We start from the raw sequence: 19,303 nt of genomic DNA, 5'->3' as shown, positions 1-19,303 counted from the left end.
AAAAAGATCACCATGTTTTTAGCCAAAATCCTAATAGAACACACACCTAAACACTACCTTAGGAAGCTCACAAAAGAAGCCTTAGAAGTTAATTTGGAAGAAGTATAGGTCCACTGGAACATATGAAGTTGTATATTAAGTTCATACCAGAGCAACAATGTTGTGTACACTGCCTATTGTCAAAGCTGTATAGTACAAAGTACATTCAATAGTAAGGAAACAATACACTGGTGTTTGTTAAGGTTATGGGTTACCCAGTAAATAATTTTGTAGGCGCTTTGCTTATAGTTCTGTTTTAACCGTTTTGCACGGAAGAACACAATAAAATAACATGGCATATCAACGTACAAGAAATACCAAAAGCGGCGATACACTCAACAAGAGATGTGCTTGTACAGAAATGCAGGCATTAAACAGCGAAACTGTTGAGTTGCTATTCATCAAAAACCAGGTTTCATGGGAAGCCACACCATGATATTTAGCATTAATAAGCTATTACTTAGTGATTTCTAGGTCCTCACGTACGAATTGAGTTGTTATCCGATTTTAACAGCACTGTAGTGCACTCGCAGAACTAATCGCCATTAGCTATCCTTGAAAGATACGATAATTAACCAGCCTCTAGTCAGTTTTCCCACAAAGTCTCCACAACAGGACCTAGATAATATAACCACCCATTGACAATGCCATAACAAATTAGCTGACAGCTGCTATTTTTGATGAATAATAACCACATTAAGCAGTAGCGCTAAACGCTGGTTCCACCATATATTGAGGGGACTTAATTTTACGCTTGACTACCTTCCGCAGTAAATTATTAACACTCACTTTGTATGATTCCTCCGCTATTATCACGTGGCTATACAACGCTTTAAAGTTAACAACCTTCTCACTAACACCTGCTTGAGTTTCGTGCCAACATAGATAATATACGACATAGATGTATATCCTTCACTTCTCTGCATAACCGTTTTCCTGCACTCCGGGTAAGTATTTCTGTAACTTCACGAGACACTCGAGAGATATTATGGCTGCTTGTACAGTTTATGACCATGAGCAGCTACTCTACGCACCATTTTAATCTCTTTTGCAGCTGGAGATTCTTGCAATGAAATCAACGAATTTCATCAGAAGACAAACGTGTAACTGCAGTGCACGTGTGAATGCACGTACTTGTCTGGTACATTGGATATCATCCCGTGGTAATTGCCCGGGTATGGTAAATAAATACTTTGAAGCTGCACTGTTCGCCTGTCAAACCTCAACGCTTGGAACTACTTTGTCGACTTCCATTAATTAAGCTGTGAGTGTGACCATAGATAGTATATAAAAACCCGGTGTGACCAACATCCAAAAGAGAACTGAATGTCTCTTTCTCCGTACGGTGCTTATCGATTTTAATTATAAGCGCCAGCTCGAAGGTGCTTATAATTAAAAGGCCAGCTCTATAGCCACCTGTATACCGGTGGCGCTTAGAGCCACGAAAGGCTATTGCCACTGGTGGACGGTGACAGTCGGGCTACTGTCACCAAAGCGATAGCCAATCGCTGATGGCATTGTAGCCCTGCAGGCGTTGCTCGTAGTCATTAGCGCTAAGTTGCGCCAAGCCTCCGAACAATAATAGCGCCCGCTTGCATGTTAGTACAATTGAACCATCTGTACCTTTTTATAGTAAAGGATATTAACTTTGATTGTGCAATTGAGATAGATACGTTTTGATGACGATCACCATCCCAACGAGGTACCTGATTAGTACGCGCCACCGGTGTACAGGTGCGTTAGAGCTAACCTTATGATTGTGGGTTTGAATTTATTATCAGGACTCTGGTCGTGTTGATTACTGGTATTGCAGGACTTGGTTCTGTTGTTGTAGGTGGACTATTTAAGTGAGTTGAGGCATAATTTTTACATCACTGTAACAGAAATGTGGCTCCCTATGTCAAACCACTGATAGATTTAAATCTATGAACCTGGGGTTTATAATGCACCTATCAATTTTAACCCCATACCCCCAGGATGGGAATTTGACAATTCCTTGAACCCACTATATTAGACCCCCTGTTGGAATTCTACTATCATCTGTAAACTGAAATGAAACATTAGGTTCAAAATGAAAAACTTTTCAGTGGAAAACGTTTTAGGGGATACCTATTCTCCTCCCCAGACCATGTTGGTCTGGTGACACACAATAGACAAAATTTGATTATAACTGACCAAATTAGTCACCATCAGAATCAAGAATGCATTTAATGTATTCTATATATTTCATGTGACTAAAACTCATGTTTTTATCATTTCCTGTGGACAATAGTTTTTGATGGTATTCACATTACCACTTGCAGCTTAAGCAGAAACCGCCTATCCCCAATGGAGTAGGTCATGGGCCTTGATTATGTAACATGTGATGTCATAGTAATGTTATATGGCTTTGTGTAACCCAGTCAAGTGTTTCTATTGCGTGACAACTAGACCCTTGTCTGGGCATAAGACTAGAGGATATTTTGTGGGCAAAGATCTCCCCTACATATCCCGTACTGGGGGTTATGAATGACAGGTGCATAAATGTACGGTTAAACATGAATGCAGATCAATTGTGCTCCAGTTACCAGCAGGGGGGTAGGACAGGACCACGTGCACTACGAAGTGCTAAACGAAAGGCTAACAAAAATATTTTAATTTAGTTTTTACGTAGTAATACCAACTGTTGAAAGTAACAAATCATACAACAACTAATGTATTATGATCATTGATGATCATGGTACTGCTTCTGTTGACGTGAAAGTCATGACCACCACTAATCACCATCACTGTGTCTAATTACTTTGTAACAGCTGTGTTTTTCTGACTGTGAATCACACCATTGCAAACAACAAGCTACTGTAAGTAGAACTGAAATATGCATCGAGCCCTGTTGAGCCCCTTGCCCTACTTTTTCAACAGAGACTATTCAGCTCACGTGAATATTTTCACTACTTACACGATTTTATTATGCGTGGATGTGGCCTTGTCCTACCCTCCCCTCCAAATTACCAGGCTTAGACTGTGCTAATATACCTGTCAATACTGCCACTTACGGGCAGTGGGGATTTGACTTTAATTCTCAATAATTTCAAGATACTTTTGAAAACAGGTTTCCTTACAGAAGGCAACCAGTTAATATTATTATTATTCAGCTTTACAGTGTCCAGCACCAAAATAAATTTGTGGTAGTCAAATGCCCTACCAGTGCGAGAAATTTTAGGTTCAAACCGGATCAAAGCACCTGCTATTACCCCACGTTTACCTGAAAAGAAGGGAGTGTGGCTGGCTCAATAATATTGATAGGTGTATTAGCTATGCTGCCTTATCTATATTGCATGAATGTTTTTGATCCCAAAGTGGACATTAATTACAGTAGGTATTTAGTTTATCTCTAACATATTTGATGTCCTTGTGGGTATCAGTTTTTAAACTCTGCATTCTAAAATCAGTCTAGCCTGTTCTAAGGTTGTCTTGACTCTCTGGTGGGCTTGAGTGAACCTACAACCATCATTTCACTGTAATTGTTGATATTAATTAAAAGTAGCTGAAATATGCATATTTTTTAATTTTATATCAAAATGCAAACAGTCACCCCAGTGCAACTAAACTTCTTCTGGCTTACAAAAATACCATGTTTGTCTTGTGTAGTTTGCAAGTTTCCATGTACCACAACACTTCCATTCGTCAAATGATATGTGACCAACTTCCTATATCACAACACTACAGTGGAACCTGTTTGTTACAGTAACCTTGGGACCAGATATCAATGGCATTTATATGTATAGGTGGCTAGAGAAACCTGCACAGAACAGTCAGCAGCATTTTAGTGATTACGACCATCATAAAAAAGGTAATTAATATTAAGAGACATCCGCTAACCACAACATTCCATAGAACAGTACTTATCGTCAGTGGTACGGTTACAAAAGAGGTCAGCTGGTTTCCAATGGCTAATAAATATGTTAAGCCTGACAGGTATGAAGTATTCATTAAAGTATAACAATTGCGTGTAAATTAAAACAGTATACCAATGGTACATTAAGTGTTTACCGAACAAACTACCACTAGCTGATCATTATAAGGCAGTGACTGCTAAACATGGAGTCAAAGTTACATGTATGTATAGTGTATACAGAGATTCAGTGACTGGCTGGTATACACATTAGACAGTTGACCGATCAATACAGACCACAACGCATGCATTTGTATGGGAAGATATTCGGGACTTTTGTCCCTTGACTGCTATATGAGGACGACCACTTAATTCAGGTGACCAGTAACACGGGCTCCACTGTACTAATAAATCGTTCAAAGTAAATATTTTGATGACCAAACATAACATTTCAATAAGCAAAGGAAGTTACTTAGTTTCTCTGCATTGCTGCTGTATTATACGTATAACTTAATCAATCACAACAGCATCACAGTGTTGCTCTAAGATAGTAGGTGGTGGCACCTCATCCTGAGTGGGAACAACGCTGTTGTAGTGGCTGTTGCTAAAAGACAGTTCAATGTGTCTACATCTTGTAGTTGTACATAGATTGTGGGGAATCTGATTCATCCAATTTTTGGGAGTAGCCTTCTTTTCCCATCGGACAATACCATAAGCATTGTGTGAACAAACATATACATCCAGATTAATAAAATCACTACACACTTGAAGTTCTACTTGAGTCCCCCAAATTCCAGGTTTTCCAATGTCTTCTACATGTTGGTCAAATAAAACAACTCCCAAGACATATCATCAATCCAGTACTTGCTGTAAATATCACTGTTACCCTTGACCACTTGCAGTAACAAACTACGTAGATAAAAAATGATTTTCCTCACTGCCACACAATTGATGAGACAAAGCACGGTACAAGCAGTTGCCATCAGCAGCCACAGTGTGGACTTTATGATTTTGATCTTTCAAGAAATGTTAGCATTGTTTGTTAGCATTGATGATGGTGGCTTAGACTCGGAGACCAAACTAGCTAGATTACTGGATTCTGGTGCAAGTGACAACTTTGTTGTGCCTACAGGTTTCTAAACATCATTGAATATATTTGTGACCCAATTTTACAAAACCGTCAATGTACGCACACTTTTAAAATTTTATTTTATTGGTTTTATGTTATCTATAGGAACAGATGAATGGGCTTGCCAAGTTTTAGCCTCGTAAGTTGAGCTGTGTACAATCATAACTTACTGATGCAATGATGTATGAAGTTGAAACGTTCACCATGAAGTTGTCAATCTACTGAGGTATAGTTAGTGTTCAATATATACGTCTGTCCTCGATAAGGAAGGTGTATTCACTGAGCAAAGATCGTCAGTAAATTCTTTTGTCACAGCAATGTAAACAAACAGATGTAACTTGGAAACTAATCTGTGTACGGAGATGAAACAAAGCTTCCCAAACTCCCAGTGGACAGGCAAACCCAATGGTACCCAGGATTGGTTGAGTAGAGTGTTAATTCACTAACTAGTGAGGCGATAAATACTTGTGTAAGTTGTTTTTGTAGAACTTGTGTTTTTTTACCAATTGTTTTTAAATGCTGTTTATTACATAAGTAATGTAGTGCGTACATTGACGGTTTTGTAAAAAATTCAGTCACATTTGTTATTAATATTATTTTATCTACACACTTACTTCTAACAATTTCTTATTGTCTTTTTGAGAGATGTCTGTTAATTGGAATAAAATGAATTGGGTGGGGTAAAGTAAAAGTCAGAGAGGATGGACACTATTATAAGCACAGCGATTTTTTACAGTTAATTACATATTACTAACGGGAACATAAAGATGACATAATAAAAAGTCTTGGCAATAGCCATGATATTACATTTAGTTGTGAAAAACTATAGAATCCAAATAAAAACAAGTGAAAAGGCTTCTCGTTTCTGTGAAGATGTGTTGGCGGTGTCCACTTCTTTTAACCACAGACTGTAGCATTATATATGTACCACTTTCTTCAATCATTGTTAGGCTGAACTATGGGATGCTGTACAAGGACTTTGGGAATGATTTCAATACAAATGTTTGTGCTCTCATGCACATGCCCATCCTTTCTGAGTAAAAACATAAACCTACATATGTATGTACCTGTGCCATGAACTGCAGAGGTCATGGTTTCAACTGACTGGGCTGAGCATTTTCTCATGCTACAAGCCTTCTTTTTTCGCCCTTGTCCCCCAAACTGTTTCATATCCAAACATTCAGGGCACGTTCCACAGTTTGGGTGCTTGCAACCACTGCACTTGCCACAGCGAGTTCATTTTCGATTCGCTGTCAGTACATAATAGTGTCAAGTATTTCAGAGAATGTACTTCCTTACATGTTGTCTTATTTTCTATTGGGGGGTGTCTTCCCAGGGTGTTCTGTAAAAAAAATTCAATAAGACTAATTTTACACATACCTTGCTGACATGGTGCTTAAATGATGAAAATTACCAGGTGAAGATAGTAACCACAACTGACCAATACCTATACTAAAATTTATGGAGCAAACTAATGTCCCTTATCTTTGTTGAAAGTTTGTAAACTTATTTAAATTTTGGTCAGGGAGAGTTCTTTTAAATTCCTTTTGTAAGTATCTTCTGGTCGATTTGATGCTAGATGCACTAGGATTATTCCATAGAGGTTATTTTCATTGCGGAAAACATTCTAAGGTTGGGTGGATGCCATGCCGTGGATGCCATATACACTTAGGATATACCCTAAGCAAGCTTCAAACAGCTAAGAAACAAATGTGGGTTTGCTACAACCACTGTATGAAATAGTACAGTAGTACTGTTCAAGTAGGTCTTGCCCTTAAAATGGTGCATACCTGAAAAAACAAGGCCATGAAAAACCAGCATAGAAATACCATACGTGACGAAAATCACTCTTTTGGAATAGTCCTAGTGCATCTCACACTATATTCAAACTACAAATTATGCACAGGAGTGTTTTATAATCTGCCTATTGTGTTTCCCGATACAAATTCTTTAGAGAAACTGAGAAAGCCACAAGGCTGCCCTTCATTTCCGTTTGCATAAGTACAGGACACGCCCCCTTTCATCACAAATAAATTTGTTATTCCTTGTAGTCCAGCGTTGAAACCGGGTCAGGTCATCCGGGTCACATTTTCTCCGGGTCATCCGGGTCTGACCCGGTTTACAATTTATCCGGGTCTGACCCGGATTGGATCACGTGAGAAACGAAATTGTTCGTTTGACGACGTGGAAACTTATAAACGCTATCGCGTAGCTCTTTCGTGAGCCACACCCACTTATCGCATTACCAACATACGCTCAGCCACGCCCATTTGTTAGTAAGTGTAGTATGTAGCACGAAACTGAGGGTATCTATGGTGAGGGGTAGCTATTGTCAGTAGGTGAAGGCCTTTTTCTTTTTTTTTGGTCTTCAACCTAGAGCTAGGCTGAAGTTGCAATATTTACTCAACATGAATGGAACGCTCAAAATGTAGACTCGTTCGCTCGCTCGAGACTAGCTGAAACACGTCTCGGCTTTAATTAATCCGGGTCACATCCGGGTCAATCCGGGTCACATCCGGGTCTGACCCAGATTGCTATCCGGGTCAGTGGGTCACCCGGGTCAGCAGTAGTGACCCGGTTTCAACGTTGTTGTAGTCTACTAGGCTAGATATTCCTTTTCCAGTTGTTTTACTCCTGTACAGCTCATTGTGAAAGGCTTTCACAACGCATTCAAGAACTTGCTTCACCCATATTTTAAGCTGGCACGAACAACCCACCTAGAAGCAAATCTTACTTACCCAGAAAGTAATTACAGGTCTTATACAGCCTTCATATCTCTTACACAGGCTGCTTTTTTGCTAACATGGGTTCTGGACAAACACCGTCCTAGATGGTTGCTAAGCAAAAACATTTAAAAACAATCATTTCAAAAGACAACCACACTTAGCAACCATTGCTATAGTCCAAAAGTACATTTATTTTGACAACAGTTACCTAGTAAGTATCGTTAAGCAACCAGTTACTACATGTATGCCATGTGGTGTTCATCACCTATGGTAAAAGTAGTGAAAATTTTAATCCAAGTCCTGTCTGTCCAGCTGGTTGTCTGTGAGTTATGATTAAGTGAGCGCTTGTAAATTATTTCCCATATTGTTGCTGTGAAAATCAAATTTCTAGCTTTTTCATAAGTGCACTCCTAAATTATTCATCATACAAGACTGAAGAAACATTTGGATTCCACTCTTTCATAATTACAATAGATAACAGGGATTCTATAACATGGAGTTTGAGGAACGTGCAAACGGGTCTGGTTTCTTTGCTCAGTTGGTTACATTTCTACAGACCAGTTTTACCATTGTTGACACAAAATAGATGCTTCCAAGCAATACTGGGTTGGTATAAACAGTGGACCCGGGGACCCGCGGGGACCCAACTTTTCGCGAAATCTTTTATACTTCACAATGTTTATACACATTATACTTGTACCAGATACTTCTGCAAGTCTCAGCATGTAGTATTGCACTGCCAATCCACTTTTCTTCATCACACAGAGTGCCTAACACGATAGAAATTATAAGCTCCTCTGAAAAAGAGTCTATTACGTCAAGTTTAGAAACTGTGAGTAAGCAAAACAGCATCTAGCGATCACTGTAAGTCACCAGCAGCTCAATAAGCACTGAGATTTCATGTGTCATGTGATGCACAAAATCAAAGCCTTGTAAGAATTTAAAGCCCTCGATTAATACCCCGGGTGTGAAGAAGTGGTCTATGCAAGCAGTACATGACACATGAAATCTCAGTGCTTGTTGAGCTGCTGGTAACTTGCAGTGATCGCTTGAAGATGTTTTGCTTGCTCACAGTTTCTAAACTTGATGTAATAGACTCTTTTTCAGTGGTGCTTATAATTTCTGTCACATTAGGTACTCAGTGTGACGAAGTAAAAGTGGATTGGCTGTGCAAGACTACATGTTGAGATATGCAAAGATATCTAGTACAAGTATAGAGTGTATAAACATTGTAAAGTATAAAAATTCCATGAAAAGTTGGGTTCCCGCGGGTCCCCTGGTCCCAGGTACTCGGTCCCCAGGTCCACTGTTTATACCAACCCTTCACCTGACTGCTAAGTTTACTCCAGAGTTTATGGAGGGAGTACTTACTTTTGCTGCTTTTACTATTAAAACATTTGGCTAACTTGGTTGGGTGTGTACACACTTAAATACTCCCAAAATAATTACAGCAACTGAGAGCACATGCTGTTAATAAATATAATTAACACTTATGTCTTCTGTGCTGGATTTCACCCTTTTTATAGGTGGGATATTTTCAGAATTTATAACTTTCCTCTTCTTATACCAAACTGTACCACTGTGTTTTGGTCTCCCGCACGTCTTAATACATGGCTTTACCTTCATCGATGTTGCCAGCATTGATAAAGACAGTCCATGTTGAAATTGAAATAAAAGGAGTGTCTAAAGTATAGCATTGTGGTACTGGTTTTTTAGGTTCATATGCTTATTGAGCACACATGATGCATATACTTGTGGTTGACACCTGTTTGTTAAGTGCATGTGATGAAGTAAATGTTAAGATATTTGGGAGCAGCAAAACAAACTAAAAACATCCAAGTACACGTGACACGTTGTCTACCACCTAACTCACTGCCATCACCTTTTAGTTATCAAGACAGACTATTAGAATAAGTCGGCTATTCAAAAAGCTAGCAGAACAATGTGGATGCAAATACTGCTCTACTAACAGAAACTCTGGGCAAGGTAATGCATAAGAACGTGTTAAACATACAAAAAGCTCCTCTGAAAACGATAACTACACGCACCTTATGACCAGACTGGTGTCTACAATTTTCATATGGAAAAAATCCAGGTGTGCATTCAGAGGAAGTTGGACGCGCATTAAGCGCTACTTAAATATATTGCTCTTAATTGCATTCTTTGCACTAGTATTTCACGTGATCCTCAATAGTCGCAATACTAAACTGAAAAACGATGGGGTTCATTAGATAATCAGATAATCCTTCAATTAGGCTTCAAGGCTATGTACTTTGTTTTCATAAAGCACTCGAGATTTTGGGTGAAATTAATAAATTGCAATTTAATCCATACAATTTTCACCAGACTTGTCACGTACGTTTTTCTATAATGAAACAATGACCCTTCGCTGCATTACACTGAGGTCACTGTATTACCCTGCTCATAAAAACAGATTTTGCGCAATTCTTTATATTGGCGCTTCAAACTTTGGCTTTGTTACCAGCCAAATCAGCGGGGTTCACTGGGGTTCACCATGCTGTTAGATTTAGGAATACATAAACTTTCTATTGCACTATAGTTTTAATACAAATTGCCTTGAAACAAAGGTTTTCCAATGAAAATGTACAGCTCACATGAACGCGTCCAACCTCCTCTGGTGTGCATTCAATGTATACTGAGAACTGAGGGTGTGCTACACTAACTGACTTACATTAGTACTTTGGCATGTATTAGCACTGCTATGGTTGTTGCATGTAGGATGAAAGCTTAGTTCATTCCTATAAGGGTCAATTTATAATGATCAAGTTCTGTTAACAATACCATACCTAGGTCCATTAGCTGTACTAACACATTCCAGTGTAGTGATATCACCACTAAATGCAGGACGAGAGCTTGGTTCATTCCTGTAAGGGTCAATTTATAATGATCAAGTTCTGTTAACATTACCATACCTAGGTCCATTAGCTGTACTAACACATTCCAGTGTAGTGGTGTCACCACTAAATGCAGGATGAGAGCTTGGTTCATTCCTATAAGGGACAATTTATAATGATCAAGTTCTGTTATATAACATTACCATACCTAAGTCCATTAGCTGTACTAACACATTCCAGTGTAGTGGTGTCACCACTAAATGCAGGACGAGAGCTTGGTTCATTCCTATAAGGGACAATTTATAATGATCAAGTTCTGTTATATAACATTACCATACCTAAGTCCATTAGCTGTACTAACACATTCCAGTGTAGTAGTGTCACCACTAAATGCAGGACGAGAGCTTGGTTCATTCCTGTAAGGGTCAATTTATAATGATCAAGTTCTGTTAACATTACCATACCTAGGTCCATTAGCTGTACTAACACATTCCAGTGTAGTGATGTCACCACTAAATGCAGGACGAGAGCTTGGTTCATTCCTGTAAGGGACAATTTATAATGATCAAGTTCTGTTATATAACATTATCAGGCAGTACAATGGCATTCCATGACCATTTACATTGTAGGTGCCATCGATGAACATGATTTCCGGGAACCTATCAAACAGTTTAGTCATATGATTTGTCTGCAAATTTCAAGGATATTATTCTCATTCAGAGGCGGCGGAGACACCTATATTTAGGGGGGGCTGGGGGTCTAGCATGATGATGCCATTGCCTCGTTGTATATCGAAGACCAAAAAAAAAAGTCATTATTTGCAGCTTACTACATTGCTCCTCAAAGAATACTGTGACTGCTCTATTAGAGTATCTCGATCTTGACTGCTCTATTAGAGTATCTCGAATAATGCTATTGAATAATTTTAGGGGGGCTAAGCCCCTCCAAAATTTTTTTCACAGGGGCTGCAGCCCCCCTTTCCCCCCCTTCTCCGCCACCCCTGTTCTCATTTACTACAATTCCTGCTTGGGCATCCTGGGTAGTAGTTTATTTTGAAGTGTACCGAGTAGCAGTTGTGGTTCCTCAAGACCTTTCCGGGTTTGCTCTTTTACCTTTGTCTTTAGGTTACTGATGTCTTTGAGGGTCACACATTTTCCAAACTTCTTATCAACTAATTCTTTCACTCGTTTGGTATTGGGTTTCACAGTCGGCATCTCAGAAATTGTGGCTTCTTCTGCTGCAGTCAACCTTCTATTGACTGGATAATGTGCAAATATTGCAGGACCCACTTGATGAGTATGCTCAAGGTGACAATGACGTACGCACAACTTTTTATAAAGACTGCAGTAATGATTACATACTAAATGACAGCATTGTGTGCGAATTAATGTAGTGCTTACCTGTCATAAGATACAGTTATCTTTGTCTTGCAGTTCATAGCAAAAGTGCGATGGTAACCATTTCGCTTTAAATCGTCCAATGCCGTATGAAACTGTTGAAAAGTGTCGAATTGGGTGCCAACTTCCATTACAAGTTCTCAGTACAGCTCTGAAGGATATGACTAAAACACGGAACGGACTGGGAAAACGGACTAGCAAACGGACAGGGAAGAACTTGCCTGAAAACGTTTTTTGGCCATAGAAATTCATTGTATAGCTGCTAGAAAGAGTATAACACGTAACAACAACCTGAAACAAACCTCTGAACTGCTCTGAACACATGTCGAAGTGTGCTCAAGCCGATATTAAGCCCTGCGCTTAAAGATAGTCTGAAGGTATATTCATTTTGTGTTTAATTAAAAGCGCACTTTCCGTTTCGCATGTGTAAACAAGACTGGACACAAGTCCTGTTAACACACTATGTTAGACTTGGGATTCGTGGTCTGGTTAATTGCTGCAATTAGTTGACGGCTGATCTTCAGTTTTACAGGTGACAGCTCGTGACAGGTAGGCTTCGTGGTGGAACCACGTTGTATTTAATCAGCTGGCAAGGCACTGGCTACTACAAATACAGTCTGTTATTTTATTCGTTTAAACTGTAGCTAACCAACAACTTTACTGTCACAGGAGCTCACACTGGCAGAGTGGTGCTTTGTAATTAATTATCCCAGGGTTTAATGGTGGCTCGAGCACATGTTTAGAGGTTTGTTTAAGGCTGTTGTTACATGTTATATTCTTTGTAGCAGCGATTTAGTGAGTTTCTAAGGCAAAAAAAACGTTTTCAGAGAAGTTCCTTCCAGTCCGTTTGTGAGTCCGTTTTCCCAGTCCGTTCCGTGTTTTAGTCATGTCCAGCTCGGAAAAGTGTCCGATTGGGCGCCAACCACCATGACACGTGCGGAGCACTGCTGAAAAGTGTCAAATTGGGCGCCACGATACGTGAAAATCGACACGTGGTGAGTCTGCGACCAGCATGCGGGTTTAATCACGTGACAGGCGCAGGCCCATCAGCAGATGATTATATGAGGCACCGGGGGAAATAAGATGTACGTGGCTCTAAGAATAACCGGTGGACATAGACACTCCGTAATTAAAATCGATAAGCGCCGTGCCGAGAAAAATCGGTCTGGCCACGTGAAACTACACTGAATGGTTAGTGACATCATAAAAATATAATTCATGTGACATGTGGTACAATTCATTACTATATACAATGGGAACAATAACTAGCTAAACATGTGATTGTTGTTGTTGTTCAGTCAGTGTTCAGTAGTAGACACACACCTTGTAACACTCAGTGGGAAATATGTTTGTTAGTAGCAAGATCTGCTTCAAACACAAGACCAACTCCCATGGCATTACGACGATCTGATGTGGTGTAAACTGGTGTCCAGAATGTGTTCTAATGGCAAAAACTCACATTACTATTATAAATTAATTATGGAAAATAATGTTAAAACCGGACACACCCCCAAGACAGTTGTGTGCTTGCTCCTCACTCCTGTAAAATCTACACACAACATCCACACGCAAACACAACTACATTAGAACAAGGGCAAGCTAGAAAGAATATTGTAAGCAAGGCACACTTGACTGCTCTATTAGGGTTGGTAGTGCTACAATATGAATTCTCTTCAATGATCCTCACTTAGGCTTATTGATAATTTTATGTTCAGATTGCCTGCCCGCATTGCTACTGTATGTATCACTACCTAAATTTGGCCATTATCATGAAGTTTTCACTATTATTTCAACGTTTAATGATTATATATAAGATATAAACTAACTTCATTATCATGAAGTTTTCACTATTATTTCATCATTTCAACGTTTAATGATTATATATAAGATATAAACTAACTTGCTTACATCTCTAGGCACAGAGAAAGGAAGGTTAGATGGGCTGGAAACCAATCCCAATGTCAGGAAAAGGGACTAACCCTTTCACTTATCAATGAGTCGGTTAATAAAAGATCAAGATAGTCAAATAGAGCATTCGGCTAACTAATAAAACAGTCAGGTGCATGTGAATTGTAATGAATAATGAGCCACTCACCCACACTAACTTTCTGATCTGAAACATAAAATTAACAATAAGGACAAACATTTTGGCTCCAACAGGTCTGCATTTTTTATCCCTGAAAGAAGAAAACCTCTATATTACAGCAAAAAGGTCAAAAATTCTGGGTCCCAAAATTTCCATAATAAAGAGGCTCCACTGTATACTTGATCAGCATTCACGAGTCAACATCATACTTTGGTGTTGTACACTCCTAGACTCTCCTTGATGTTTCCCTCAGTATATTTCACAGATTCAAGCTTAAAAGGAACTCTATAAAATGTTCTTCACTTCATCGTTTATAACACCGCCCAGAATTGTTTAAAATAATGACTGCACTAGATGTTTATAATTGAGACCTGGCATTTATTCGAGATCCGGCATTTATTTTTTGTTATGATGCTGTATTGTATACCCCTGGCAACTAAACGGGACCAGGTGTTTATACGAGATCGGCCATAATTTGAGGCAATGCGGTACTTGTTTGTAGTAAATTAGTAGGGCAGCTTAATGGAAAATTTTGAATGGATGTGGACATTCCGGACAAAAGCACCAAACTTTCTCCAAATGTTGTCTACTCTATCACCTTTCAATTTTTGATAGGAACCAGATCACACACATATGGCTTCCCAATTATTTGTCCATTTAATGTACTTGATATAATGAACCAAGTGAACATGAAGTCAAACAAAATGAACATGTGTTTCCCATGCGTTTTCCCATTATAGTGTCAATATTATATTACACAATGGCAAAAAATCAGTTGTAGTAACACAGCCACACATATGGTTGTCATTGACAACACACATGGTTACCACTGACAACTACTTTTTACTTGTGGGGTTGAGATTTTAAATACTTTCTAAGGTAAATGGTTTATCTGTGTGATAAGTTCATATAGTGTTGTCAAATAAACAGATGTAGTAGAACTAAAGTTTTAAATATGGATTGGAGTATGTGTCTGATCTGTCAGCAAAAGACAAAAGAACCATTGAAATGTCCACTGAATGCAAAAGGAGACAGGGACCTGTCAGTACCATACAGCTCATTTCTCACTAATGTTAGTGTTTTCAGAGCACTTGGAACATTGTCAGTTGTCCTAAAGTTCAGTAATGATATTACAACTGAAGAACTAGTACAAAACCAAGCAGCATGGCATAAATCTTGTTATGTAAAATTTAGCAATGAGAAATTAAAAAGAGCTTCCCAAATGCAAGCTAGGAAAGTTCTGTATGAAGCAGTATTTCAAGTGTGAAGTCCCATTGACGCCGGTCAACAGATAAAATGGCTTGTTTGTTCTGCCAACAAGATGATGGACATCTACATGAGTTTAGAACACTGGAAGCAGACCAGAATATATGACAGATGGCTGTTGACTTGCAAGACATAGAGTTGATAGCTAGGATGGAGGGTGGGGATGTCATAGCACTTGAAGCCAAATATCATCTGCAGTGCTTAACAGCACTGCGGAATCACCATTGATCATTGGTACAACAAAATCAGCAGGAGTTTGGAAAAAAAATTGAGAAAAAGGTTAAAGCAAGAGCACTAGTAGAACTCCTTGCCTACATTGAAAACTGTGTGAAAGGTGGCACCTTTTGCTTTAAATTTTCTGATTTGTACCAATTGTATGGAAAGAGGTTATATGACCTAGGTGTTGAAAAGGAGATAAACAGGATTCGATTTAGGGAGAAAGTTCTAGCATATATTCCACAAGCGCAAGAACAAGGTGATGGCAAAAATAAAATTATGAAGGTATACAGGAGATGTTAAAACAGGCTACCACACAAGATCATGAAGCAGAAATGGTATTATTGGCTAAAGCTGCCAAGATTGTGCGGAAAGACATTACGAGTTACAAAGGTTTTTCTTTTGATGGCAAATTTCCACCTGGCTGTCAACAAGAGTCAGTGCCATCCTGTCTCAAGACTCTAGTATCCATGATACTAAATGGTGTTGACTTACAATGTCAAGATTCCACCGATTCACAGGCAAGCCTCACAATCTCACAAACACTCCTTTTTAATTTCAGTAAGCACACACCAGCTACCGTTAAGTGTCGTCATTCATTGGAGAGAGAACCTCCATTGCCTCTCTATATTGGGATGAAAATTCACACAGAAACTAGGTCTAAAACGATAGTAAACCATCTATATGACTTAGGTCTAAGTGTAAGCTATGACAGGGTTCTTGAAATAGAGAGCCAGTTAACAACTGCTGTTTGTAAAGACTATGAAGAGAAGGGAGTTGTTGTTCCAGCTAACTTGCGAAAAGGTCTGTTTACTGTTGGTGCACTTGACAACCTTGATCACAATCCCTCAAGTACCACAGCCAAAGATTCGTTGCATGGAACAGGAATTAGCCTCTTTCAATTTCCCACTTTCTTAAGCTTAGGAGAAATGCAGAATGACATTAAGTTGAGTTTGGCTAACAGTGAAAAGAACCACAATTTGCCACACATCTTCTCTACTGTACCTGCTGTGGCTTTGCAGAGTGCAAAAGTGTCAGTTCTCCCTACATCTAATACATATACTTTAGTATCTCAAGATGGAGTGCTAGCAGATGCAAAGTTAAAAGAGCAAAGATGGCTACATCATGCGTGTGAGCTACTGGGCAAAAGAGAAGTTGAAAAGAGTGACATAGTTTCCTGGTCAGCATTCCATGCCTCTTTGCAAGATGAATCAGTGGATGTGCACTCCTCTCTCACACAGCTTTTACCACTGTTCTATGAGAAATCGGCTAGTGCTGCCATGATCAAGCATGGAATTGATGTGCTGCAGTGGGCTACAGAGTATCTCAACCCTGAACAGTTACCAGTAATGGCCTTTGATGCACCACTCTACACTCTTGCTAAGTTCATTCAATGGAACTGGCCTGACACTCATGGAGAGAATAAATTTATAGCCATGTTTGGTGGTCTTCATATAGAGATGGCAATGTGGAAAACATTTGGCGATTACTTGGAGGGATCTGGATGGACTAATGCACTTACACAAGCAGGGATTGCATCATCTGGTACCGCTAATGCTTTTCTAGAGGTATCTCACCTCACCAGAACAAGACATGCCCATCAGGTTAGTGCTGTAGCACTGGCAAGATTACAGACGGATGCTTTTCAGTGCACTGAAGGACCACACGATGAAAATGCAAAGGAGATGTGGAGACAAGAGATGGTATCTAGGAGTCCAACATTCCAATATTGGGATACAGTATTGAACATGCAACTGTTGGGCCTCATGTTCATTCGATCACACCGCAAAAGAAATTTTCCACTGTATATTGAAAGTCTGAAAGCACTGGCCGCATGGTTCTTTGCTTTAGATCACCACAATTATGCACGGTGGATTCCAGCACACATCCGAGACATGGAAAATCTACCTAATCAAATTCTTAAAGAGTTTGAAGAGTATGGCCACTGGGTCATTCATAAAACCACTAACAGATTTTCAGCTATCCCAATAGACCAAGCCCACGAACAAAACAATGAACTAGTTAAGAGTTCAGGAGGTGCAATTGGCCTCACTGAAAACCCTTCAGCTTTTAAGAAGTGGATGATTTCAGGGCCAGAGCAAGCAAGATTACTGAAACAATTTGAAGAGGCCTACACTGTGAAACGAAGCAAATCAGATAGTTGCTATCACCACGAAGAAGGGTTCTCTCACCAAAAAGAGTTCAAAGAGCAAGCTAGTAGCCTGGTTCAGGTCATCAGTGATTTAGGAAATCCTTTCCTTGATGAAAGTGATGAGCTAATATCCTTAGACACCCGTGATGTTTTGGATGAATCTGTGGTAAAGACAGTACGAACAGTGAACACTTTAGGCAAGGGACAATTCACCAACTATCATAAAGAAGTTTTTATTGATTGCACACGTTCCATCCATGACCCAATTAAGAAGAATTCCTTACCTTTATTCAGCCGTAAACAATGTCACATTAAAGCAAAGCAAACTGAAATGGTTTCTTTGCTAAAAAAATGATGTTTCTTTGTTTTCTCATCAATATGTTGTAATGCAGCATCGTACCAGTGACATGAGCACATTTTTCTGTCACGAGAACAATCCATTTCCTCCTTCACTATCAGATTGTGGGAAAATACATTTGGGAAAGAAATCTGACCTACTTGATATTGTTGCCATGGATGGACGAAGTAACCCTCCTGCTTTCTTTGATGTGAAATTACTTGATGGAGCAGCTGTAGTCCACTTACTTCCCACAACTAATGTTACGTCATTTGATGAGTACGCTGATCAAGTCTTCATTCCACACATTTTGAAACAACTAGAAAATTGTAAACAAGCTGATATTGTATGGGACACATACATCTCCAACAGCATAAAAGCTTCAGTTAGAGAAAAGTGTGGTAAAGGCGTTCGGCAAAAGGTTGCTGGTAACAACAAACTCCCAGCGAAGTGGATGGATTTTTTGCGAAATTCCAACAATAAACAAGAATTGTTTTTATTTCTTTCTATACTATGAATTGTCCTGAAGAGAAAGAAATTGTTATTACATCAGGTACTGCAGCCATTTTCCATGGTAATGAAAGATCAATGACACCATGCAATCATGAAGCTGACACAAGGCTGGTTATCCATTTGTGAGAAGCTCTTATGATTGGCCACACCAATTTTTATGTTCGCACTGTTGATACGGATGTTGTAGCAATTTTAATTGGCAAGTTCCACTGTCTTGTAGCTTTCTGTCAAAGCCTTAATATTTGGGTGGCCTTTGGTGCTGGCAAACACTTTACTTACTATCACATAAATACCATCTGTCAAAAGCTTGGTACAGAGAGATCCATTGCTCTACCAGTTTTTCATAGCTTCACAGGTTGTGACACTACATCTTCTTTTTATGGTAAGGGTAATTTTAATAACAACAATTCAGGTGAATTTGATGCCAAGACCAAGTGGCAAAAAATTCACCTGAATTGTCGTTATTAAAATTTTTACCATTAACCTACCATCACAGCCATTTCTTGGCCGCCACCTTGAATTTCACATCTTTTTTCACCATGGCCTTTTTGGGGGCCGCACCTTTTTTTACAGCTTGGCTGTTTTTGATTAGATATCACTTCTTTTTGTATTTGTATACTGCAAAGCCAGCGGCTGGCTTTGGGGCTTTTTAACCCATGTGTTTTTTTTTATTTACCACAGGAAGAAGAAAAGAACTTATAGAAGATTTTTAA

General features: G+C 39.2%; 1 protein-coding gene, 2 long non-coding RNA genes and 1 pseudogene across 3 annotated transcripts; 1 reads left to right on the top strand and 3 right to left on the bottom strand.

Annotated features, from left to right (window-relative positions):
* Window positions 1-1,782: 1,782 nt before the first annotated feature.
* On the top strand, window positions 1,783-5,808 carry LOC136263302 (uncharacterized). Its single transcript, XR_010704546.1, has 3 exons — window positions 1,783-1,886; window positions 5,148-5,268; window positions 5,358-5,808. It is a non-coding gene; the product is annotated as an uncharacterized lncRNA (long non-coding RNA).
* LOC136263300 (uncharacterized) lies at window positions 4,951-10,530 on the bottom strand. Its single transcript, XR_010704544.1, has 5 exons — window positions 10,461-10,530; window positions 6,342-6,384; window positions 6,110-6,292; window positions 5,657-5,691; window positions 4,951-5,049 (listed from the first exon to the last, which is right to left on the bottom strand). It is a non-coding gene; the product is annotated as an uncharacterized lncRNA (long non-coding RNA).
* A 308-nt stretch (window positions 10,531-10,838) lies between these two features.
* On the bottom strand, window positions 10,839-12,151 carry LOC136264822 (uncharacterized). The gene is made up of 4 exons (XM_066059588.1): window positions 12,024-12,151; window positions 11,736-11,964; window positions 11,088-11,165; window positions 10,839-10,909 (listed from the first exon to the last, which is right to left on the bottom strand). Exons 1-3 carry the CDS (start codon window positions 12,149-12,151, stop codon window positions 11,160-11,162), a joined length of 363 nt encoding a protein of 120 aa, XP_065915660.1. The 3' UTR covers window positions 10,839-10,909; window positions 11,088-11,159.
* Window positions 12,152-13,246: 1,095 nt separating this feature from the next.
* The window catches only part of LOC136264821 (dynein axonemal heavy chain 10-like), a 42,994-nt pseudogene continuing 36,937 nt past the window's right edge, over window positions 13,247-19,303 (bottom strand).

Source organism: Dysidea avara, chromosome 8 (genome assembly GCF_963678975.1).
Source record: "Dysidea avara chromosome 8, odDysAvar1.4, whole genome shotgun sequence".
In the NCBI taxonomy this organism is placed as follows: domain Eukaryota; kingdom Metazoa; phylum Porifera; class Demospongiae; order Dictyoceratida; family Dysideidae; genus Dysidea; species Dysidea avara.
Note: the sequence above shows the minus strand (reverse complement) of the source record. Positions and strands in the feature narration are given on the sequence as shown.

Coding starts and splice junctions, on each gene's coding strand:
- LOC136264822 (XM_066059588.1), bottom strand. CDS start 12,151: ATGGAAGTTGGCACCCAATTCGACACTTTTCAACAGTTTCATACGGCA. Junction 11,965..12,023: donor ATAACTGTATCTTATGACAG/GTAAGCACTACA, acceptor TCATTACTGCAG/TCTTTATAAAAAGTTGTGCG.